Raw genomic sequence first — 25,360 nt, 5'->3', positions numbered from 1 at the left:
CACCATCGGTCGACTGGCCAGGCTTTTTCAACTTCGCTGTTCACCACTGACGACGGAGGAGATCGCCGTTTAAGTGGCGGCTCGCTAACGATAGTCCAACCCTTCGAGGACTCAGCTCGAGCGGCGGCTGGCCTCTCGAAGTCGGCCTGCATCTGATGGTAACTTCAATCCGTTAATTGGTGTACAACTTTTTTTTCAGTCGTACTTCTTCTCTTCCTCTTGCCCGCTCACCACGCTACCCCTGTCACCGACCGTTCCCCGCCATCGTCGCCGCCCCCCTCAGCCGCTCGTTCCTTTCCGCGTTCCCGTACAAGAGGAAGGAAAAATTTTATTAAATTAACAGACGACAGGCGACGTCGTTCGGTGGCTTCACAGAAAAAATGTTCCTCTGCAGTCCCTCTCTCCTACCCTCTATACTTTCGCTGCGCCATCGCCCGCCACCGTTCCATCGTACTTTATCCCGTTCGGCCACGCTCGTTCTCTCGACGTTCGTCGCTTGAAAGAACTTCGAAAACTCGTTTAATCGCCGGCCGAGTAATTTTTTAAGCCTTCTCTGCCGGTCGTTGGTCAGTGCTGGTGAAACGCGACTTCGCGTGCGGCAGCCGCGTTGAGTCGGTGGGGGTGGCTCGGATCGCCTCTTTGAAAACGAATCGCGAAACGGAAAGTATGTAGGTATTTCACAGGTTATTCCACAGAGGAGGCTCATCAATCGTGCCAATGGATATATTAGTGCGCGAATCGTCTGAATTTCAACGTTAATCAAAGCGATGCTAGTTGCGAACGACTACGGATCAAACGTTTTTAGAGGGATGTCGTCAAGCTCGAGCGTTTGGTAGCCGGGAAATCGAAAACCATGATTTTCTGTGAAAAAGAGACATGTTCATCTTTTATTTTGGGTAATAAAATATGCAATTTCTCGTTTAAATCACGGAACACGAGGCAAACAAGTTGTCTAACTGATTTTAAATAATTTGTTTCGTATTATTAGTTTAGGTGCGATTTAGAGCTTAGAGAATAAGATTTGTATAAAGAAAAAACGTTTTCTTTGGTGTTTAACTGATGTCACGATTCGATAATTAATTTTTTCCAGCCGAATAGAGTTCCTGCCAGGAACTTTGATTCTTATTTAAATGAATGTGTAATTGGTAGAAGAAATTTAAAACCACCGAAATATTCAAACACGTGGGGTTATTATTGTTATCGATTCTCACTCGTCGGAACGATCACTTAGCAATGCTAACGAAAACAATCGGCGTAAAGAGGGACAGAAGCGGTACGGTTACGAATCGATTAAAGAAGGAAGTAGATATCACCGGCGGTATTCAAATCGATTACAGGACAGCCAATGTAAAAATTATGCAAATGTCGTTTACAAGTGAATGGGACCCTCGCGACGAGCAAGGTTACAATTAAGCGGGAGCCAATTCAATATCGAGGTCCATTCGACAGAATATTCAACGGGATGGTATTAAACGTCGACTAGTTCACTTAGTCAGTGGTTAATCATAGTCAACAATTGTTGCATCTATTGACGTACGTTTGTCTCTGTTAGATCTATACAATAAATAAATATTGTTTGCTAATTGTATATCCACTCCAAATGATAATATTTTATAGAAAGAAGATTACCAATAAATAGAAAATATTTATTATCTGTAATAATTTTCTAATAATATTAACCTTTGTAGAGTTCATACTGCAATTGTTTAAAAATATGTATTAACGTTGTACTCAAACAAGAATTAATAATATTTATTTTATTTTCCCTAAAGGAATTTTTTAGAAGTAACGGTCTTCTTTCAAAATTTCTTTCAAGTGCCATCAGACTTGAATTAAAAACGTATTTAACCGTTAACGTTCCAAGTGTATGGTTAAATTCTGAACTCGGCCGAATAAAATTACATTTCGAGCGAATGTCACTATATAAGATTCCAAGCACGGATACATCTCTTAAGCAGGCTTTGCTTAAAGCATCGATGGAATTACCGGTGGCTGATGAGTTTAACAGAAGGGATAGACGAGATGAGAGGCCCCTTCGCCCTCTTTGCCATCGTGTTTCTTCGCGTATCGGCCTCGCTCTTCTCGTCTCTTCTGCCTCTTGGCAAACCCTGTTCCGTCACGCTCAGAAACCGCGTTGATGTAGGCCTCGTTCCCTCTGTCTCTTCATTTTGTCGTTAATATGATCGTGGTATCATCTATTTTGCAACACCTCATAACTTTAAAAATATATTTTTCAGTAAAACAATTAACTGCTTCTAAAATTGGTACACGTTTTGTAAATATTTCGTGTTACATAAACTGTTATTAAAATAATAGATATGTTTCTTTAAAATATGCAAGAGGCTTCTTTAAATTGATCATTATAATTACTGAATAGTGAATTAGTTTCTAATCCAAAAGATGAACTATTTCATAATTTCATTTTTAGTCTCAATTCTATCTCTAATATTTTGTAATCCAATCAAGTAATGACAACGCTTTTGAAAGATAATATCGTTTTCCTGCTTATATTTATATAAAAATGAATACAAATCTCTACATACATTTATGCATTGCCTCGAAAACAAACTAGAACTGATTTTACGGAATAACAAATTAATATGCTGCATTGGAAATATGAAAATCCCCCGATTCGTTGCGATAAGCTGATTACTTAACGATTTGATCTGGAAAGCAAACGATTTAGGTCTTCCCGAAGGATCGTTCGAACCGAGAGCCATATTATAAGCCTCTAGCTCCTCGCACCGACCTTCATCTACATATGTTCTCGTCAGCTGCTCTTTGTTTCCGGAATAAGAGCTCATTACGAATGCAAAACCGTCCATTCATATTCAAAATTTTATATCTCGTTCCGCATTCCTATGGCGGGGCTAATTTATTCGACTTCGATCCGTGCCCGCGACAAATCCAACGACTCCTGCCGTTTCCCTCGAACCACCGACTCGTCTTCATCCTTTTCCCTCCACTTTATTTCAACGTGACTCTCGCGGCTATTAGTAATAACCTTTTTTTTATTGCCCGCCCCACTGTGACTTCCAGATCAATTTTTACGATCGAAGGAATTGATGCCAGCTGACGTGACATAATTTTGATAATTACTACGCCGAGTCTATGAAATTTACAATTACTACATCGAATGGTTCAATGAATACAGAATTGTTCATTGTCTTCAAATATTTGTTAAACTTATCCTTCGTAAAACAAAATACTTGTTAAAGTAGTAAATACAAATGACAATGATGTATACTTTCCCTGGCGACACTCTTAGAATCTAAATAGTTAACGCGGTGTAATAGACAAATTTCATAAAAGATGTTGAATTTCTTTGACGAAATATTTTTTGTAAGTTGCAACAATTAATGTGGGACGCGTAGAAGTTATTATGTAAGGAATTCGTAGAAAAACTATGTCACCAGTTTATCGTGTTGTTTTTCGAGAACGAAAAGCGAAGGCAAAGCGGGCAATTGCTGGGTGGACTTCGTAGAAAGCGAATATTCTATTGGATTATTCAAATTCAACACTGTACATTTTCACTATATTATATTACACATTTTTATAAATATTATATTTCAGTTTTGCATTAGTTTCTACCTCAGTAGATTACCTCGATTCAGCACACTTAATCATTTTATTTCATCTCTATGTAAATATTAACGCTCCACGGTTTCAATCGAATAATTAGATTACCCAACAGCGACAGAGATTCGCCTCTTCGATCTTCGAGCGACACCAGTGTCGAGCGTTAAACGCGAACCGTGTAGACGCGTGTAAACTAATATCCCTCAGCGGCGGTGGCGCGCGCGCGAGTGCTCGGGAAAGACGAATCGCGAGGGAAGGTACGCACGCGGCAGAATCATTATAAATAGTCATAATTACAACAGTCGCGCGTGCCTAATTCAATTAGGCTGATTAACGTTGTACGTTGCAACTTCTCCCCGGTTTCGCCCTTCTGCCCGAGCTTCAGCAGGCAGAGGAGCGAGCAACCAGCGACGAGCGGAGAGAGCTCGGGCCTGGTTGATTTTGGGTGAGTGTGCGCGGCCGGGCAGAGAGCGCGTAAAATATACCCCGTATCCTGGCCAGGATCCCAGGACCACGCCGCCACGGTATTATGCTTATGCATAGACAAGTTATAGCCCGGTTAATATGATTATCTCTTCGACGAGAGGTAAAGCGAGTTAAAGAGAAACGGAGGGAGAAAGGGAACTAGGTGCGCCAGAGCCCGATACGTTGCCCGGGATCTGGTTCAGCCGCGTCGATATCAACGAGTTAGAACGGTATGCATATATTATCCGTACGTTACGGGCAATCGAATTTCCAATTTTCGTCGGTGACAGTTTCTCTCCTGGTTCTAATGATTTTTTCATTAGTTTTCAATAATTTCTCTCACTATCGTAACGATTCCAGTGGACTGCGTATTTATTATATAATCGATTGTTGCGAAAAAATAGATTTTAGTATCAGTCATTATAGTTCTATGAATGAAAATAAATATAACGGAGATTACGATGTACGCATTAAGTTAAATGAACATTACACTCATGTGATTAGCAGGAATAGCATTAAGCTGGTTCATACTGTGTATCATATAATATTATTTACGTATTAATATCTCGCATTGAAACTTAAAGGCAAAGAACAACATTAATCACGGAAATTCCGATAGAAAGCAAAAATCGAGGCGAAAGATTCGAAGCGCCTTTTTAAGGCAAACAGCGTAACCTACTTATCTAATTCGCTCTCTCTTTAGCCGTAAAGACGTCCCGCGGTAAACGTAGCGTGATAATGAAAGCGGGTGTTTAGTCAGGACTTCCGGCTCAGTCATTCCCTTTGCACCTCTCTCTTTTCGCCGCCGGGTATTTTATATCCTCCTTTGGCGCGATAAGCGTCGTCCTCTAACAGTCTCGCGCGCTTGCCTAGACTGGCATGCATCGGAAGTCGTACTTCATTAAGTCGGTAACACTTCTTCCAGCCGCGTTACTCGTCCCTTTCATGACGGGGCCTCTATGAGGAGGCGAGATCGAGAGGGAGTAAGATTAATTGCATTCCGTCAAGAGAGGAGGCGTATTTTAAACGAAACCGCCGGCGCCCGCGCTGAAACGCCCGAGTGCCGGCTGAAAGGAACGAAACGAGAGGATGGCGGTGGCGCAGGGAGCAAAGGAGGAAAACGACAAGCCTCGAAGAGGAAAGACGAGATGGAGTCGCGAGCTGAGCGAGGATTCCTCGCCACCGGTGGAAGAAGAGGACCCCGTTCGCGGCACCAAAGAGAGCTCAACCCCCTCGCCCGTGAGAGAAGACTGGAACGGGGAGCCAAGAGAGGAGACACCGCCTAAGGCCTTGTTGTATTTATCATATAATTACCATAATAGAGCCTCGAACCACCCGTCGCCACCTCCTACTCCGCCACGACCCTTCTTCTACCAGTGCCGACCAACCACCACCACCACCACCCATTTACGCTCAGTTCTAACAGCCACAACCGCAAATTGGAAACTCTCGAATACATTTTACCTTTGTTACTGTTTCGTTCTTCTCGCCAGAAATGGTCGCTTATACGATTTCGGCCTTCGAAACTAAATGTTAACGAAAGTGAACCGAAATTGAAACCGATATATTACATTTATGCTTGCAACCGATGGTGTCTTATGTTTATTTCCTTGGAATTTTTTCTATCATTGAAGCCTTTGTATATAGGGTAGAGATATCATGTGAAGCAACATTGTTTATACTATTATTTGGATGAGAGTTTCTTGATGGTACAGGATTTGATTAAAGTATTTTGGTAATGATACTGAAGAAATTAGGAAGAGGAAGTTCCTCATTTAATGCTAAAAATCCTCTTTATATGCTGATATTTCACATCGTGTTTATCCCGCATCATTTCGGAATTGCTATTCAAAACGAGCGTGTATACCAAGATGATCAACCCCAAATCTAACTTCCGCGCTAATTCCGGCCAGAAAGTAAATAAGCATTCTCCCACAGGCATACGGGCTGTCAGGGGTAGATGCGAGTATATGCTTTTCAAAATTTCATATCTCCAGAGAGTTTTGTCTGGCTTGACGGCGGGAAAAATTTTGCGCACCTTGATAGATGCATCTTTCAGAACGTCGACGACTTCTCTCTGCCCGCAGAATCCTTGGATAGTCGCGAATGCATACGTTATTTTCGAGGAAACTTTATGCTAGCGAATTTTTTTGTTCAGTTTGACGATACGCCGTGAAAGAGGTGGAGAAGGAAGAGACTGCGACGGTGGCGTCAGTGTATGAAGCAATTTATATCGATGGCTTATTCTCCCTGGCTGCGCGATCGGTCCCGAATCTATTTTCAAGGTCTATTTCGAGTCGTTTGTATCCTTTCCTCGCGATATTGGCTACGACATCGGGCTAAAGCACGACAGGGCTCCGAAGATGGCTGCTTATGGTTCTCTCGTCTGGTCGTTTCGTTTCAACCACCCTGCGACCGAGTGGCACACGCAATATCCTCCGCTTCTGATAGTCTTCCCGGTGATTCCTTTCAATAAGGGTATTTTTCTTCCAGTTTCTTACTACTGTTCCATTAAGGCGCTCGGTATATTCTGCGTGGATAACTTATTGGCACTTACGAAACTCTAAATCAGGTTTATTTCACTGAAATATGAAACTGCCTAGCGATTATAGTTTTTGAGGAGAGATTTAAAAATTTGATATCACATTGAGAGGTATAGGAGGACGATATTAGTATCGTTGGCAAAAAGTATTTCGTTAAACTAATCAATCGACTGTTACAATAAATATTCATTCACTAGACACTTTCATATATCTATAAAGAATCATTTGCATTTTATAGTTAAGCAAGGCCTAGAATTTTACGTTTACCCTTCCGTATCCAAAACTATTTCGTACCTTCTTCTGAATGTGTTGGATGAATTTTTGAGATTTCTTCATTCTCAACATTTCCACATTTATAAATTTAAACATTGTTCCATTTCGAAACTCGTTTACAATCAATACTCAACGAAAATGTGTATGGATCAAGCATTGCTCGAGAAATTGGAAGCGGAACGCTTTTCGATAACCGCCAAGTTTCTGGCGCTAATTACTCCGCCCAGCCTCCCACCGTCACCTAATTACTGCCGAAGAGTTTATTCATCTACGAATAAACAGAGTAATCAGAGTATTCGCGGAACAAGTTTATCAATATCGATTATTCGCGGACGTATTCACACTTCCTTAATTTCATCTGCCGGATCAGGCCAACTAACTTTGAATGAACCGACGCTGACGGGGGACAAAGGGAGAACGAGCGAAAGACGGCGGAGGGACGGGTTCTTGATGAGGACCAGAGGTGGCTTCTCCGGTTTCTTCGCCAACCACGAATCACCACCTCGACTCCTTCCATTCACCCTCTTTTGGATCCCCTGAGCTCCCACCACCACCCCCTCCTTTTCTGGTCACCGATGTGCAGCCGGTGGAAAGATATTGCAACTAAACAGTCGGTTCTTTGATGCCGCCTCAACCATGTACCCGTCCCTACCCCGAGCCCGGGTAGATAATTAACGTTAAAGGTTAATCCCGCGAAGAACGATGGCCAGATAAAGATAGATCCACGAGGAGGAGATTTAATAACAGGTTACCTTTTGCCCGTGTCCGTCAGGCGTAATTTAAAGTTAACGTTAAGTTTCTTATAAGTAAACAAATTATTCATGGTGGTCTTTGTGTGAAATACTCGCTGACGTTAGTTAAATTCGCGACACGATCGATCAGGTATAATCAAATATGTAAATGCATAAAGAATATTTCAGCCAAAAATAAAAAATAATATTTTACTAATTGTATAACGTAATAGAGTGTCATGTTGCCAAAATACACAGGAGGAATACTCCCGAAAAGGAGGATGGAACTTGTCCGGATCCAAAGGAAAATCGAAGTTGCTTAGGTTTTGTATTTCATTGAGTTACACGAATGCGAGTCCGAGTTGGAAAAACGTGGTAGAGCTTTTAATTTGTTGTTGACGGTTGCGTAGTTAGGATAATTCTGCTCTTCTTCTCGGTTGGTGGAATTAGAAAAACTCGGAAAAAGAGAATTTGCTAATACAGAGGGGAAAACATTTGGACATTAATGGTCCACGTTGGAGGTTGGAGTGTCTAAAAATCTGGACGTCAGACTGCCAACTATGTTTAACCTTTGTCAGATGTACAAGATATTCACAGATTAGTTAGGTCTGCAAGTAGACGCAGGCATAATTTCAATGCAGCAATAATACCAATAAAAATAATAAAAATAAAAATAATAACAGTAATAATATCATCATCATCACAGTCACAATAGTAGTAGTAGTAGTAGTAGTAGTAGTAGTAGTAGTAGTAGTAGTAGTAGTAGTAGTAGTAGTAGTAGTAGTAGTAGTAGTAATAGTAATAATAATAACAACAACAGTAATAATAGTTATTACAAATATGCAGGGTACTTAGTGGTGTAAGATGTAACATAGATCATCTTTTCATAGTCACCTTCAACCGAAAAATAATCAAGAAATAGTCTCGTTATGAGGTACTCTATAAGTGGTAATATCACGGAACATAGTTAATTGCCTACACGGTCCTCGAACAAAGAAATTAATGAATCATAAAAAGTGCGAATTTAGGGGGACCGGTAGCGCGACCTTCACAGGGTGTTTCTTCGTGGTGTAAAATCGCCAACGGCCGAGAAATGGTCGGTGCGGCGCGCGAGGCGCGTAAAAACGTCTAAATTGCGCGTAAATAATTATATTTGCATATTCATTGAAAGGTAAATATTTAATGCTGATGTGGCAGAAAGGGGCAGCGTGAAGTGTAACGTATACGCGAAAGTGAGACGAGGCGAGAGTGTCCGTAATATGGAAGAGGTAGAGCGGAGGTTGGGGTTGTCCCTGGCCAGGCTGGCCACCGCCCCGAGACCTGGCGGAAAAGGGGTTGAATATACATCGCGGCTCGACGGAAATTTTAGCTTAATTTTACTTAACTACACCGGGCTACCCGTGGGGTGCCGCTCCTGGGACAAGTGTTATTTTTGTAATTCTGGCCGGCGCTAATGGGAGACCTCGGCTTAACTCCCGGCGACCGACAAAAGAGAGTGTTTACCGCGAGCGACGAATATACAAATCCACCAGTGTAAACGACACCACGGTAACCGGGTTTTAAACCGGCAATGATACCGCCACGGGCTTTCTTATCCGGGCGCTCGGATGTCTCACTCAACGGTGGTATCACTTTTATTTCGAAAGAAATATTGTTGCGGATACAATGGCGACTAAAGAATACTTACAAAATGAACAAAATGAAAAGAGCGTTATAATTTGTATAGAAAGTGTTACAATCAATTACGAAAAACAATCAATCTCATAAATGACAGATCGAATACATTTTTATCCTTTTCACGATATTCCAAAACATAAGAACCGCGTACGAAACCCTTTGAACACACTGTGCTGTCATCCAGTCTTGTACGCGTGCGCCCGGTCGCTGTTTTACGGGACAAAAGCGCGCAAATCACCGCCAACGGAAAATCAATTAAAAGTTCGTTCAATTTCCCTTCCGCCGTTATGTTTGAATCCCGAGGACGCCGGTGATCCCGTGGCAACAATGCCATGCAGGAGTCTCGTCTCCCTTGCACGGCCCGGATCCCACGGGCGAACGAAGTATACACGTTACTCAAGAAGACGTGAAAGGGACGCTGATGAGATTCGAGGGAAAGTGTACAGGCATCAAGCGTCGCAAGTTACAGAAGCTGGGACGCGTATCGAGCGTGAATATTACATCGATCAGGGTTTGACGATGATACGGCGGAAGAGAGAGCGGGGACCTGTGAATCGGAAGTGGGGATGATGTCGCCTATTATCCGGCGGAACACCTGAGACCCCCCCCCCCACGGGTTACCGGTTACACGTCGCTCTTTCGTGCCACTCCGTCGTCGCGGCAGAGTGTATGAAAACACGGCACGCACTCGACGAGGGCAACGGCGGCGTCGGTATCGCAACTAAATTACACTGGCTCCGCGTATTATCCGGCCCTAAATTATTCCCTGCTAACCACAAAAATAGCCCCTTGCCGCCCCTATTTCTCTTCGCATGGTTTCCTGGCTTTCTCCGTTCTCACCGGTGTCACCCGGCACAGTCATCACCTGAACCGCATCGACAGTATATTTTACGCGGTAGCTGGCTGCCGAGTTTTCTTTCCAAAATTTACTCCCGTGGGCGGATCGTTGCGGTTTAGAACAGTTAAATCATGTTGCGGTGAGCGGTTGATTACTCGGACGGAGGTTGTAGTTGTTTCGAGTTGATCGTGGAATTACGTTTAGTTTGTAGGGCTTTTTGAATTGATTTTGTTGTTAATCGACAGTTAATTCATATATTGTATCAATAAGAACGTTAGTCGATGAATCACCGAAACGAATGATGAGTAAATTGATATTTTGTGTTCGTCAGTCTTCCATTTTTGTAGAGATATCGTTCCGCGTTGTTAGAGCTGAAACGTCAGACGTCGAAAGTATCCCTCGCAAATAATGACGTATTATCGTGACGCCAGTCAGGAATCGCGAGCGCATCTAACTTGCATCAATAATCGTTAACAAAATTCCCTGCACGTCCATCGATGTTGAACTTTCTCTGGTGCTATCGGCCGGCACAGGTGAATATTAACGAATGTTTGCCTGGGGGAACGTGTTCTGTCCAGGCATGATGGACGCTTCCGAAGGCAGAAGTTCGGATAGAAATAAGCTTCTGACGTCCAATGTTCGACCCCCCGTTCAACGCGAGATGGATCATCCAATTCCCAGTACACTTATTTCCTCTAAAGCACAGATACTCTCGCGATTGATCTCCATAACACTGCGTATCTAATTATTTCGCCCTTAAAGTTGGCCAAACAAAATATAACCGGAATATTATTTTTCCTCTTGTGACAGATTACATCCCTGTACAACGAGATGAACTTCAAATCTCCCCGTAAGTGTCTTCACGTGTCCAATCGATAAGCTCCTGGTTAATATTGATAAACTCGGAAACACGATCACAGCGCGACCGCACACACGAGACAGACGAAAAGTTTAATCATAAAAATTGAACGTGGAAGTGGACAGCTGACCAACCGTGACCGATGAATGATATATCACTCGAATCTCGTTATATTTTCGCGGGTTGAAATATTTATGCGAAACTTTCGAAGGAATCTCGAAACGCTTCGACGGAAATAGTATAAAGGAAAGAAAAAACTTACTTGTCCCGTACGTATTGCACATTCTGATGGAACATATTTTTCTAACATAAAATAAATATAAATTTATGTATGGCTATAAGCTCATTTATCGATATCATTACGGGCAGAAACGTAGGCAAGTTTGAACAAAAATTGTATTTTTGATAATTGTAGCTACCATTCATGATCGACATCACGTAGTTTCGTTTACTTCGTGTCTACCTTTTCTCCAAATTAATAATATGCATTTTAAACGGTAATTACTGATACACAGATGGCTATGGGAAGAGAGACAGTCTTCCAGGGCCAAAGTTGCGTGCAACAACGCGCGCCGACTTGACTATCAGGTTCGATTCGATAAAAGATGGATGATCCGACATCGAGCGTACGGCCGATCGGTCTCCGAGCTGACGGTCTCGAAGATGAAATGCACCCTTGTCGACGTCGAAGCCGACCCTAACGCTCTGTAGTGGTACGTAGTCCTCTATCCCTTCCGCTTTTGCAAAGGCAACGCCACTCGGCCAACCGAGCAGGCATATTTACGAGAAAGACGCGTGCCCCGCGTTGGAAGCTACGATCATCCCTCGGATCTGTCCGATTTCGAATACAAATTCCTCCATATGTAACTTCGAGAAACGGTTATTGGACCGACTAAAGGTTATTAGGACCGAGGCAAATGGACCCTTCCTCTCAGTGACCAAGCACCTCACGTTCTGTCGGCCATCAACTGGCCGAACGTTCCAGATGCAAACACTTTCAGTTATATTTATTGTGGATCTTACTCAGAAATTGGACTTGGGGTGAAGGTAATAGTTCCTTCTTCCATTTCTAGCATTTCATTCCAACAAGAATGTTCTATATTACATTCTTTAACTTTTCTCACATCTTTCAAAGTTCTGGTACTTTCTTTTTAATACATATGATGCTTCCAGATATCATAATTATTAGTGTCTCCATACATTCCGAAATCTCATACGTTTTCTTTCAATCATAAACACAAAAATATATTAACTTCTTTCCAAACTTATAAGTTTGGTATATCGATACTCATTCCTTATTCCTATCACGAATTTCGATTCAATTCAACAAACTCAACCTCGCCACGTTCACCATAAGAAAATATTTTGCCTCACCTAACTTTCTTACACCAAAATATCATCTAAAAGGATCCCCGAAAGAAGGGACAGCGGTAAAACACGTTCTTCCAGGTAACAGCTCGATAATACTGCTCGGACGTACCTTAAGGAGACTTAACGAGTGTACGGGACAAGGTTGCGACCCATAGATTTATACGAAAGGACAAGGCGACGGAGTCGAAGAGGGCCACGGGGGCGAGGCGGGTTTCTAGTTTCCTCGCGAGGATCCCTGCACGACGGCAGCCGTGGCGTGGAACAGCAGTACATTATTTCTTGATGTCAAATAAAGCAATTAGCATGTGCCCTGACCAGGGTCCACGGGTTCTAACCCGAGTAATCTCGCCTGGGTCCCCGGCGTGTGCGACATCTTCATCAGAGACGGACCCTCCCTCCTCAACCTCCCGGTTTCTACGGCGCTTTCTATCCTGCCGCCCCCATCGCCCGACGATACTCCGGCTCACGTGACTATCCTGCACCCCAGAGACGAGGGAACCGCGGCACGACGGTGAACAAGGGGATAGAGCGAGACAGATATCGTCCGAAGTGGAATTGGAGTGGCGCTAAAGGGAGGCAGGAGGGGTTGGCGGGGTTGGGAACAACGGAAAGGCGGCGTGTCCAGCCAGTGCAGCCGCTTCCAAGGGAAATTTCACAAAGGCTGACCCGTTGCTAATGAATGTTATATAACCCTTTTAATGCTTTAAGCCTCTTAGATTTTTCAGAGAGCCCTCCACGCGCCTCCTTCTATACGCCTCCGACTCCTACCCCGGAGGACTGTTTCCGCCCGTGGTGCACCAGAAGTGGCCCGGTAACGCCGCAGGAGGAAAAGAGCGAGCGAGCGAACGGGTCGGGTCTGTGCCTCCGGGGGTAGGTAATTATGTGGCGGACGTAAATTAAGCTTGTTTAGATTGGGATTTTTATTAAGGTCCTTTATGAAAGAGTGCCGCCGCTAAATGGCGCCCGGAACACTTCATCTCTCCGTACTCCTTTAAATGCTGTTTCACGAACGAACTACAGTATTAACGTTTGCTGTACTGCGCCTGGGTCTTTTTGGACCCTGAACTGACGATTGTTACACTTTTTAAAATTTTTCCGATGTTCAATTATTCAGTAATGTAACATTCTTTAGTAATTAAAGAAGAGAAATAAAATAACGAAATATAAGTTTAAAAGTTGATAAGTTGAATGTGGATGATTGTGCATTTTTTTGGATTGTTTCATAATACAGTGAAAAAAGTGGCGTTGCGAAGTTTTTAAAATGTCTACGTTGCTTTGGGTATATTGAAATCTTTTATAAAGTAACAGTGCCCGCTTGTAATTTTTCTTGCAATGAATTTATAAGTATTTCTCCGTCTTTTGAGTATTTGTATTAGTGATTAAAAGTTTCTGTTCGAAGAAACTGTATCTAGATCCCATCTAAATTTTGAATTATCCCGTGGATGTCCCAAAGAAGTCGTAACCAACGATCAGCAGCAAGGTATATAAAGGCGAAGCAGGATGTACGTACCGGGGTGAACGGAAGAAGTAAGTAAGGGTTAGTTTAATCGTATTTTAGGAGCCGAAGGTTTTAACGTTTTCGTTGTCCCCTATTTACGGAGGGTAAGAAAGGACTGCAATGGGTTACGCGAGTAATAGTGACGCAGTTTTGTTTGTACACGTTACTAAATAAACTCCAACCAACCGATACCCGTGCACCGATGTATTTTTTACACGATTCGGTAAACTTGCCCAAAAATATCGAATTAACAAATAATTTGATGTTAATTTCCTGATTTTAAAGTACACAGTCAAAAGCTGCACTAACAAGAACTCTGTTACGAATAAAAAAGAACACTTCACATATAAACAAATAGCAATATCAAACTTACTTCAAAGCCTCTTCTTACGTTAGACGTAAAACATTTAATATAACAACCACTGTAGCCTTTATCAAATTATAAACATTATTACCAACAAACAAACTCCCTAATTCTTCAAGCAAAAAGCATCGCAAGGGGTTAACGATCGTGAGGAAACCCCTCAATCGTTTGACGAGGCGTCTGACGTCGAGCGTTCGCCTTCCAGTATCGAAAATCGAGATTCGAACGTTGATTTTCTTGGATAGCTTTCGCGGGGCGAGGCCGGGCATGCTTGCTCGTTTATTCGATTAGGCTTTGCCGTCATTAAAAGTTTATAAAGAAGCAGAGCTACCAGCCAGGGCACACAGTGGTGAAGAGGAACGAATCGGGGGTGGAGGGTGGACGGAGGGTGAAGGGATCAACACCACCCACCGTCGAATGGGGGTGGAGGGAGGGAGGCTGTCGGCGTTCGCGGAACGAAGAGGGAAAGAGATTCCAAGGAAGTTTTCTCATGTACAATGCATAATGAGGAAAGGCAGACGGCGCATAAAGGGCCTACAAATGAGGCACGGGTTATACATATACATCCACCGGTAGATATACGCGCAAGCCAGCGCGCACACAAACATGCGGGAACCAGGGGGGCGTGAAGGACTTCATGTAACGTTCCCTTCGTCCCCGCTCTTCCTCCCACCAACCCCTTCGCCAGCCCACGGGTTACAGCGTTACCGACTTCTAAGCGCGCAATGAAGTTAAAAACTTTCCCCTCTGATTTTAGTTATCCCCGGCAACTTCGGAAACGATGGACTCGTAAAGTTTTCTGTTAATCCGCTGCTTATGCAACGCTCGGCGTTATATCGTGCTCTGGGTACCGAGGCGCTCGGTGATTTCTCGGCGAAATATGACTTTGATGTGGAATATTCGGATGTGGACGAATTAGTCGTGTAATTGGCTGCGTATTATTTTGCATGTCTGCTGAAAATATAGTTTCCTGGGACGTTCGTGGTTCGGTAATTCAGAGAGTTTGTTGCTGCATAAGTAATGTGCATAAGTATTGTACGTTTGAAAGAATGGTTAGATACATTTAAGAAAATTTCAATTTTTATGAAGTAGAAGTCAATGTTTATCAAACGATAATTCGTTGCTTTCGTTTCAAAATTTGGTACATAACCAGTATGAAACTTTAGCATCGAATTATTTGTGAAATTCATCTGTTCACGCGCAGCAATCGAATACCTGACTCTTGCAATACATTTTGAACGCTTCGATATTCGATTCGAGTTCTGCTGGATTTCAATATTCGACTGAGATATGGGTCGTCGAGCACTGTTACGGCTCTATCAGTGGATTTTCACTCATGAAAGCGTTGTTGATTGCATGGCACAAGCCGCCGAAGTAATAGCAAGCAAAAGTACGAGCACGCAATGAACGCGGGGCATGTTGCATGAAAACCGATTAAAGGTGTTGGATCGATCTTCCCTAGTAACTGACTCGCTCGTACTCGCGAACGGAAGGTGCAAATCGTCGATCGAGCTGGTAACCGTGCGCAACTTTCACCGTATCGAAGGTAAATACGGTGTGCCCGAGAAACCTTGCACCGATTTAGATGTCTTCGCCTTCTAATTATTAATCGCCTGTCTGATTATCTGCACTTACCTTATTCATGATTTGGCGGGGATAGTCCCGCCTTGCGAAGGCCGACTCTGAAACAGAAAGAAAAGTTTACTTTATTCTCTTGTAATTAATGAATTGTCAAATAATATATGTATTACCTGTACAATCCTTAAAAATTTCTTATTTTCTGCACCATAACATCTACATTAAATAACGTCTTTTAGCTTTTCCGGTAACTTCTCAACATCATAGTTATGAATACTACCTGTATATCCATTCCTAAGTAAATTTAATATTCAACAATTGCCCAAAGATTTTCATCGTATCAAAGAAATTCTTATTACAGGTGATCTAATTGTTCGTCATTTTCGAGAAGGTATAATCTTCATATTTCCCGCAAGATTCATTCCGTAACGACAGTTAATGCGTGGAGGGCTCGGTCCTCGATCGCGCGCCCACTCCCACATTTCCACTCCCCCCCTAATCGCCTCTTCCTCCCTCCACAACGGGTACCACCGAATTCCCGTAATCTAATGAATGGCCTAACCCCAATATCCTCTCGGTTCAACCTCACCGCCGCCCACCCTCCATGTACTCGGGGCTGTATGTACCACGCATGTAAATACGTTCACGGGCGAAAGATTCGGGTGATATCGGGCTGGGACGGGCGTGTCGCGACTTCTTTAAAACCCGATCGACCCTCCGCCGATAATTAATTATTTTGACATTATCGCGAGGCATTCCCCCGACGCTTTCTCCCCTCCCGATTCGACCTCGGGCATCGAACCGGACACGCGTACGAATTTCCATTCGCGGATCGTTGTCAAAGAAACTCGTGGCGCAAAAATAAGGCGCGCTTATTGTTGATGAGAACCGTGAACGTGCCGGTTGAACGGAACGAGCTACTATTACCCGGCGACTTTCGGGAATGCGGGAAAGGAACAAGAAGAAATTGGTCGGGGACAAATTGGTAAGCGGCAGAAGTTTTCAATGCAGTTCGTTAGATGTGATTTACGGAGGTCACGGTGCACCTGGCACAGTGGTTGCGATCCTAGCCGGTGGAACTTGACGTGTCCCATTCCGAGAGACGGATGTCGTTTTCCGAGCAGATTTTGCTCGCGTTTCGGAAAAGTGAAGCGATGTTCTGGAGGAACGCTAGAGCGGAGATTATAGAATTAATAAATTGAATATCACCAATTCCCTTATATTACGTTTACAGTGTCACGTGAAATTATTTAATTCAGTTGCAATTCAGTTGTATAAATTCTTGTTAAATGTCTTCAGAATATCTATGCAAAAGGATTTTCAATAAATATCAACGATTCCATCGTTCTAAAAGTATTCAGATTTTCACAACAGATGCATCTAAACGCAATCACGGCTCGCCAAAGGACTGATTCGTCCACAATGACAATAAGAGCACACGCGGTTTGCGTTCAGTCAGTCTTAAGCCGCGCAGCCCCAGGAGGATTTAATTAAAGAACCAGCCGACAACTCGCCGCGCATACACATAAAAAAAAGGAGATAAAAATCTCTACGGAGACAAAGAGTACTCGCGGATTGGCTTCCATATACGAGCTTATATTCGAATGCGAAGCTGGTTCCCGGGGAACAAGAGCTAATTACTCGGCGTGCAAGGCGAAGTTCTTTCGGCCAGAACGAGGGACGGACAAGGCGTGCTGGAGGCAAGGTCTGCAGCCCGCTGCCGTTGCCGCTGCCTCGCGAGAGAGCAAGGAAGCGCAAATGTGTTTATTTTCGGAGAATAATAAAAAGGGTCGTGCAGCGGCCGTGACGCTCCGGCGATCGTACCAAAGTTGGGAATAATGTTTCGGACACGACGCTCGTCTGGCTTTGCCCTAGCTCCACACCCACCTACACCATCGCCACCATCACCATCACCACCACCACCACCACCATCGCCTCCCGACCACCTCCCTCCGATCTCCACCAGCCTACCCTTATACGCGTGTCCGCCGCAGATTCAGACTCCTAATTAAGACGAGGGTGCGAGAGGGGTTTCAGGGGTTTCTCCCGGGTTCTCCCCCCGAAGGGAGGTGGGCGAGGATGTGGGCGAGGGTAGAAGGAGAGTTTTCACGAGGTAAGGGGCACCCGTACCGCGCCGGAGGGGTAAGCCAAGGCAAAGGGGGTAAGGAATATTGATCACGGGACCACCACGGCGGCGAAGCAGGGACTGCCCGTTTCTCTCCTTCTCTTTCTCTCGGGATCTCTCTCTGCCTTCGTTCCTCTCTCTCACTCTGTCTTTCTCTCCTCTTCGTTTAATCTCTCTCGCTCTTACCCGCTTCCTCTCTTTCTTGCTCTTCAGGTTTGTCTCTCTCGTCTACCGTCGTCTTGTTCCACGTAAATGTGTTCCACGCTCTCCAACGTAAACTGGTCGCCTGGCGTCTTTCGGCGTTCCTCTAGGCGTGCAACCGGCGCGGACCGGGCCAGACTAAACCGCCAAACGCCAGATGCGTGAAATCAGTCGGTTAGAGGCTGCCCCGCAGCCTTTTGCGAATTATTGACGCTGAAACCGCGACCGCGGAACAGATGATGCTGCTGCGAGCCGTTTGGGGTACGAACAGCGTCGGGAAGAAGGAGACCGAGCACACCGCTCGCCAGAAGTATAATAAATGCGCGGTGGAGAAACCGTGACACCAGCACGTATCCCGACGTCTCGCGGTGTTGACGCTATTATTCTACGTCCACCTCCTGCCTGATTGGAACAGTTGGCGCGGCGCTCCGTGTCGCAGCCGAAACCGAGTCGCTGATTAAAAGCTGGATCGTTGTGTCGACGTGTTTCACGCGGATACGAGTGTTCTGTCTCGCCAGAGGTTGCTTGGTAAACTTTTTATCTGAATGAAGCTATTGGTAACTTGTATTTGGGTCTTATAATTGTTTTTCTAAAATTTGAATTACTGTTGAAAATAAGCAGGGATCTTCAAGATACTCTGTATTTTGTTAAATTTCAGTTTCTCTGAAATTGTCCATAAAAATGTTAATTTGCGTAGACTTTGGTAGCTTACTCGTGACCTAAGAGGATCAGAGACCAAGGTTTCGACCCAAATCTCTGGTTTCTGAGATGTCTCGGACCGCAATAACTTGACTTATCTAGAGGTCGACAGATAGATTTATCATTGTAGTAAAACCGTTACAGAAGTTGCTCATAGAATATTGAATTAATTAATTTTTTATTGTCTAAGCAATTTTCAACTGATTTGCATATATAGTTTTAGTAATGAAAAATGCAGCCTTATAGAATTTAGTCTGATGATCTAAAAGTTTCGTGAGTTATGAACGAGCGCCACTAACAATCTTCACCAAAAAATGAATTCGCCAACAGCTTTCGATCACAAAAATCTTTCAGCAGGTTTTCCATCTGTTTCCGTGGCGTTTCTCCGTTAACCAAGAAAATAGCTTGTCAACTCGTGCAAGCGAGAGCAAACATAATTTATACCGCAAATGACTACGCGGAGCCTCGATAATTCTGAACAGGTGAGTAACGGCCTGATAACGCAGCCTCGTCCTCGTACATGGTCCGCGCAATGTCGGGAAGAGGGAAACAGGACTCTCGGGTTGAAACTTCGGTTGACTGGAATCGAGGGGGGGGGGGGGTGTCCTGACGAACTTTGACGCACACGCTCGGTCGGACAGATCTACGTCGGGGACGTGTGCAGCGTTCTCACGAGTTTTCGAGAGATCTTCTAGAATGGTAAGAAGGAAGGAACCGGCGCTTGTCCCGTCCCCGGGGCTATGACAAGGGAGACCGGAGCGACGAGCGAGCTCGAGTTTACACGACGCAGCGACTCGTCTTTCTGTCCGTCGTCGCTCTGCCTTAATTAAATCTCTCGACCCTTCCCGAAGAACTCGCGGCACTAGCGGAGCACTAGAAGTAGAGCTGCTGCCCGTCTCTCCCTTGTCGTTTCTTGCTCGGCACGCTTGTCGTAACGCGTCAGGCTTACGGGATTTTTCCCGCTAATTGCCGAGACTGTTTACAGGAACGATGAAGTACCGTCAACTTGTCGAGCAAATGTCTTCCGCGGCGTGCGTGGAAGTTCAGGGAAAGCGAGGACCAAGTTTTCCTCGGTAGATCCGATATTAATGGCGTGAAACGGCTACGTTGATGCGTGGTTAGCGATAGTTCTGTAGCCTGAGATAATACTTTTTTGTATCGTTTAATATTTTATATACAATGAATAGGTTCTAACTATTGATAGAATGGTTGATTAATAAGTTAGATAATACTACAATGAAATATTGTTGTTTCCAGCAATTATGCGAAGACATATATCTATCAATTCGTTAAAACACTTGCTTTATCTGTTAATGAATAAAAACTGCAGTTTGTTAATCGCATACGCTTATCAATGGTAGTCGTAGATATCCATTCAGCCTAAAGACATATGATTACTGAACCAAAGCTTCCACAACAAAAATTCTTACGATCCCAGTTTCTTCACTCGATCATCTGAATCGATAAGTGTCTGTAAGGATATCAAAATGACAATCACGGATATGAAAAGTTAACGGGCAGTCGTCTCAGCCGTTATAATGGCCGTCTGATCTATCATGGACGACGTCTTTTCTCAGCCCGGTCCTCTTCAAGGATTCAATGCGCCACCATTTTCATGGCTCAAGGTGCCGTTATTCGGTCCGGTAACGAACGTCAAGGGCGACCTCGACGAGACCGGAAGAGATCTCATTGTCCAGAAGCGGAGGCCACGATAGGAGGGTTGCGCACTGCCGGCAACCAGCCAACTCAAACTTTGATATGGTTTCCTAAATAACCAAGGCGACCGATACCGCAGCACGATAGTCCTCTCCCTTCCGCCCAGCCTGGCCCCCTTCCTAACCGCCCCCTGCCGTCTGCTTCGGCAACCACTTCGATCTATGGCGGATCCAGGTTCGGGTATCGTAACTACTGTCGAAGCATATTGAAACCGGCCCTCACACCATCGATGACCTAACTCGTTGACGCCATCCTGTCAGCCTGCCGCGCCTACGCGGACCTAGCGCGGTGCTCCTACTTCCGAAATGTCCGCCGTGAGTACGTTTGTGATCTACATAGCGACTAACCCCCTTTCTTACAGCTTCCTTCAAAACTATGCTCGCTGAAACTATCTTATCAATACCTTAGTAGTTTACTTGTGAAAATGAAGAATTTTATGTTTGGTTTACGTGTAGATTTACTCCAGTCATTAACAAGTGATAAGAGAAAAATAATATTTAATTTCGACTCATCTGTATATAATGATAGTTTCTTCTACTAACCCCTATTTGAAATTTTTGTCACGAGTGTGACGCAAGTGCTTTTTCTTTAATACATTCATTGTCAATGTAATCAAACAATTTTATTAATAAGGATGTGGATACTCAGTTCTTGGTGCCAATAGGATTCATCAGTCCCATACTTTTTGCTCGATCTTCTTCTTGCGACACGGACCGCGTCCAAGCAATTTAAAAGAGAAGTGACAAGGCACAATCCGGAATGTGGGTACCGTAAGACGAGAACAGAGGGGACAGTCGGAACACGCGTAATGACCGACGATTTATCCCACCAAGATACGAGTGAAGAATTTGAAATTAAAATCCACCGGTCGTAATTGTCCGAACAGAGCCAGCGGGAAATTGTAGAACTCGAAGCTCGTGGGAAACTTGGCGACGACTGGTAGCATTTTAACGAACGAGGAATTAAGAGAATTGTTAGCTCCTTGTAGTCGTCTTACTATAGATCGTGATTAATAGAGGAATCACTGTTTCTTTTTTTTAATTTTCAGTTCATTTTGGTGTATAGGAAACTCATTTATTACTTGATGCGATAAAATTCTGTATTTGCGTGGAAATTATTATACCAAGAATGCTCCAAACCCCTTACTTTAAAATTAGCATTTAAAGCCCTTTAAATAATATATGAAAAAATATAACGAAACGAACAACATAAACCTCGACATTCAAGAAATCAAGAAAATTCGCGGAAATTTGATGTCTCAGAAAATGCAAACTGCACCTAGGAAAGAGATGAATCATCCTTGTCGCCGGGCGAAGGAGGGCCCGCCGAGGTATCCTGGCGAATATCAACAGCCGGGAATCGCTCTAGATTATACCGAATAATTAATGGAGAGAAAAATTTGACCAAAGTAGAAACCCGTGGAAAACTTTTCCACAGACCTAATGTTTATGGGTTCATTACTTCCCGCGGCGTGGCGGCTGGCGGGAGGAAGCGGTAGCGATAACAATCGGGGCCGGAATTCACGTGCACGGGGCTTAGAATATCTTTCGCCTAGGCACGGTCGAGCGGCGAGCTGTATCTGGAGGTTAACTGTTTGTCCGCTAATTAGAAGCTAACAGCAGAGCTAAAGTTCCGAACTTTAAAGTTTCTTGCTTCTGTAGGAGCTGCTTCTACGCCCGGCCAGCCGGTACCCTCTTCGAAGAGGAGAGGGGGCGGTGCAGACACCCCAGGGGCGAACACCCTATCGTCCTTCCACTCTTCCTCTCTTTTGCTCCTTCCCTTGACGACCGGCTAGCGTTAATTACTAATTAATTGTTTCGCATGTTTGAGTTTTAAATGGATAAGTTAAACAGCGCATAAGAGGCCCCTGGATCTCGGCAACGCCGCGAATCTCTCTCTTTATTTCTCTCTCTTGCTCTCTCTGTCTCTCGCGTTATTCCCGTTTCGTTCAATCTCTCTCCTCGTCCATTTTCCGCGTTCTTTCTTCGTCACTCGCCGTTTCGTTGGCCTGTCTCATCCCTCCGACGCGTACGATTACCCAGCAAACGGTGTACTGTCGGTTAACGAGGTTAGGATGACCGTGTGAGCGAGAGCCGGGCAACTGCGCGCTCGTTCGTTTATTCGTTTTTCACCTCGTCATCAAAACGCCGCAAGCCCCCCGTTCGCGCGTGTTTGTTACACAACTCGTAGGTGTAAAACTTTGATCGCGTGAAAAGTAATGGACGCACAAGCTAGGGCTGCGATGGATCCCTTTGGTCGCTGCTTCGTTTTATGTCGGAATATAATGGGTGTTTCTATATTGCGTTGAAGAAACGGGACGAAGATTTGTATTAAATTGTATTTAAGTTTTACAATAATTATGAGGCAGAGTTTTCGAGGCCACTAATTACAAATTGTTAAAAGTACTCACATTCTTTACAGTATCCAACGATAATTTCAATGAACCTATAACGTTTTCTGCCAATACGCCTTTAATATATTCACTTTATACATGCGATAGATTTGATGCACCTATTCAGTCGTCCGTGTACCACTTTGTACCCACAAATTGATGTTTCGTCTCATTCCCGGCGCTCTCGATCAAAATCCTAATCCCGTGAGATAGAAATCCCCGCTGACTCGCGTGTGTCGCGGGCCTACAAATCGTTTTACCTCAATCTTGCGACTGGGAAGGTAGGCGACAAGGGAGTGGGTGAGCGGTTCACCCTTCAGAAACGGGGGCAGATTTCCCGCGGCTCTAATCGGCGCTCAAATAAAATGCCGTAATGCCAGATAAAACATCCCATTTGTCTAACGACGATTTTTCTCCTCGGCGTGGCGTACCTTCTCCCGTTTGCGACCGTTGGGGGATGAATCGGGGTGGTAATCATCTTAAACACCATTGTCACAGACACCTCGTGCAGCCCGGCTGCCACTCGGTGCCACGCCACCTGATTCTCCCGTAATTGAGATGGATTGATAAGGACAGACCCTCGCGAGAGAAAAAGGAAACGAGCGAAGTCGAGGGCGCTGCTTTTTTAATTCGATGAGCTAATGTACCGACAGTTACATTAATGGCGTCTCTGAGGTGACCTGTTCCCTTTTTTTACCATGGTACCCCTGATTCCTCCCCTCTAAACACTGAATCCTGGAATCGATAAGTCTCTTTCCATACCGTTATGTTCTCAGGTATTATGAATTTTAAATACTCTGCTGGGTTCAATTCTCTGAAACTTATAATTCCAATCATTGTTTAAAAAGTACAGTTTCTAACAAAATGAAAAATATATTTGTACGAATCTCCAAGGAAATTTCTATCCTCCCTGTTGTCTACCTAGTAGATTAATAGAGAGATCTATAAATAGTTAAACTTCATCTAATTTTCATTAGTATTTATTAATCTGATTAGCCTCTAATTTGAACTTCATCTATCCCTTATTTCCTATAAAAAATGTGCGTACACGTACATATCCGTAGTCCCAGATTATGTGTAATGATCAAACGGCTAAGAGGTGGCTGGAAGTCCAGCGTTGGTCGTTTCGCGCGTTTCCTCCCCAGGAAGGAGGGTTCGGTAAACGCGTGCGGAGCCTTCGACGAGGCAGTCCCTCGGTAACGGTGGTCCGTGTCACTGCGTGCCCCTGACAGCCGGCAATTAACAGCCGCGGACTCTCGCCTCTCGTCCTCGACGCAACGGTAGCGTCGCGCTAGAACGTCGTACTAGACGTCCCGGTAAATAATTGTCCTCCCCCGCCGGCCGGTTAAGACACCGATCCCCTATCCCCCTCCCACCAGAACGCTCTTGTTTTCTACCTTTATGCTCCAACACTCTCTCGCCTCCGGTTCCACGTCTTTTTCCACCCCTGCTGGTTCCTGCACGCCAGTCAATAACAGACCTCGATTCCGACGACCCGTTTTCCGATTATTCGAGATTTATCTCGGGCCCTTCCCTCCTCGCCCGGTCACCGCACTCTATTCCGCCTTCATTATTTTCTCCCGATAGAGAAGCCTATCATCCGTTTCATCCCATTCGGAGTTGCTCCGGTTGGAACTGCTGGAACACAGATAGACTTTGTTCTTTGGGTCTCCAGTGGCACGGATTACGACGATTTTTATTAAGTTTGAAGCGATGGATTTTAAATACGGACCATTAGACGGATTTTTATTAGTTAGAATTAAACGTACTTTGAATGAGAAATTTTGATAGAATGTTCTTTTAGAACCATTTGTACAAATCTATATCGAAATCGTTAATCACTTGAAAAGGATAATCGTGACTGAACAATTTGAATTAAAGAAAATATCGAATAAAATTTATAGATATTTATAGATAGGGGTACCATTCTTGTATCCAATCACCGTCACAAGCGCAAACATTCAAAATCATAAATAAATTATGATCTACAATTTCTATTTTTTGATATCTCTTGAGTTGAATATTAGTTTAAATGATATAGGAAATACATCAGAATAAAATGATTCATTTATCATGTGTATACAGCTACGTCCTCTAGAACTTCGACATTCTACAACCACTATTGCCAGCGAGTCTACATAAAAATAAACGTAAAATTGATTCAGGCCGGAGGGAAATTCAGTTCATTTCGAACCCTTCGATTCCTTTTCCGGGTAACGTATAACGACAGAAGGATAGGGGGCAAGCAAGTTGGGCGCAGGGCGTAATTTGAACGTTGACAGGTATTTATCCTGCGCGGCAGGAAGCGGTGCTATGTGGGCGGTCGAAAGAGAGACAGTGCGGGAGAAAGAGAAAGGGAGGGAAGGTGAGAAGGAGGAACAGGGAAGTAGCGTGACGACGTTAAGAGCATTAAAGAGACGTTTTCCGCCCGACACTTAGGTTTTCGTTCCC

The 25,360-nt window shown here is 44.1% G+C and overlaps 1 protein-coding gene across 9 annotated transcripts in view; it reads right to left on the bottom strand.

Moving 5' to 3' along the window:
* The window catches only part of LOC116431675 (uncharacterized), a 346,182-nt gene that overhangs the window by 60,835 nt on the left and 259,987 nt on the right, over positions 1–25,360 (bottom strand). For all 9 annotated transcript variants that reach the window (XM_076368232.1, XM_076368234.1, XM_076368235.1 and 6 more), the window contains one exon: positions 15,834–15,880. In XM_076368232.1, the coding sequence (XP_076224347.1) occupies positions 15,834–15,880 (47 nt within the window). The remainder of the gene's footprint in view (positions 1–15,833; positions 15,881–25,360) is intronic.

The sequence above is a fragment of the Nomia melanderi genome, chromosome 6, assembly GCF_051020985.1.
Source record: "Nomia melanderi isolate GNS246 chromosome 6, iyNomMela1, whole genome shotgun sequence".
Classification (NCBI taxonomy): domain Eukaryota; kingdom Metazoa; phylum Arthropoda; class Insecta; order Hymenoptera; family Halictidae; genus Nomia; species Nomia melanderi.
Note: the sequence above shows the minus strand (reverse complement) of the source record. Positions and strands in the feature narration are given on the sequence as shown.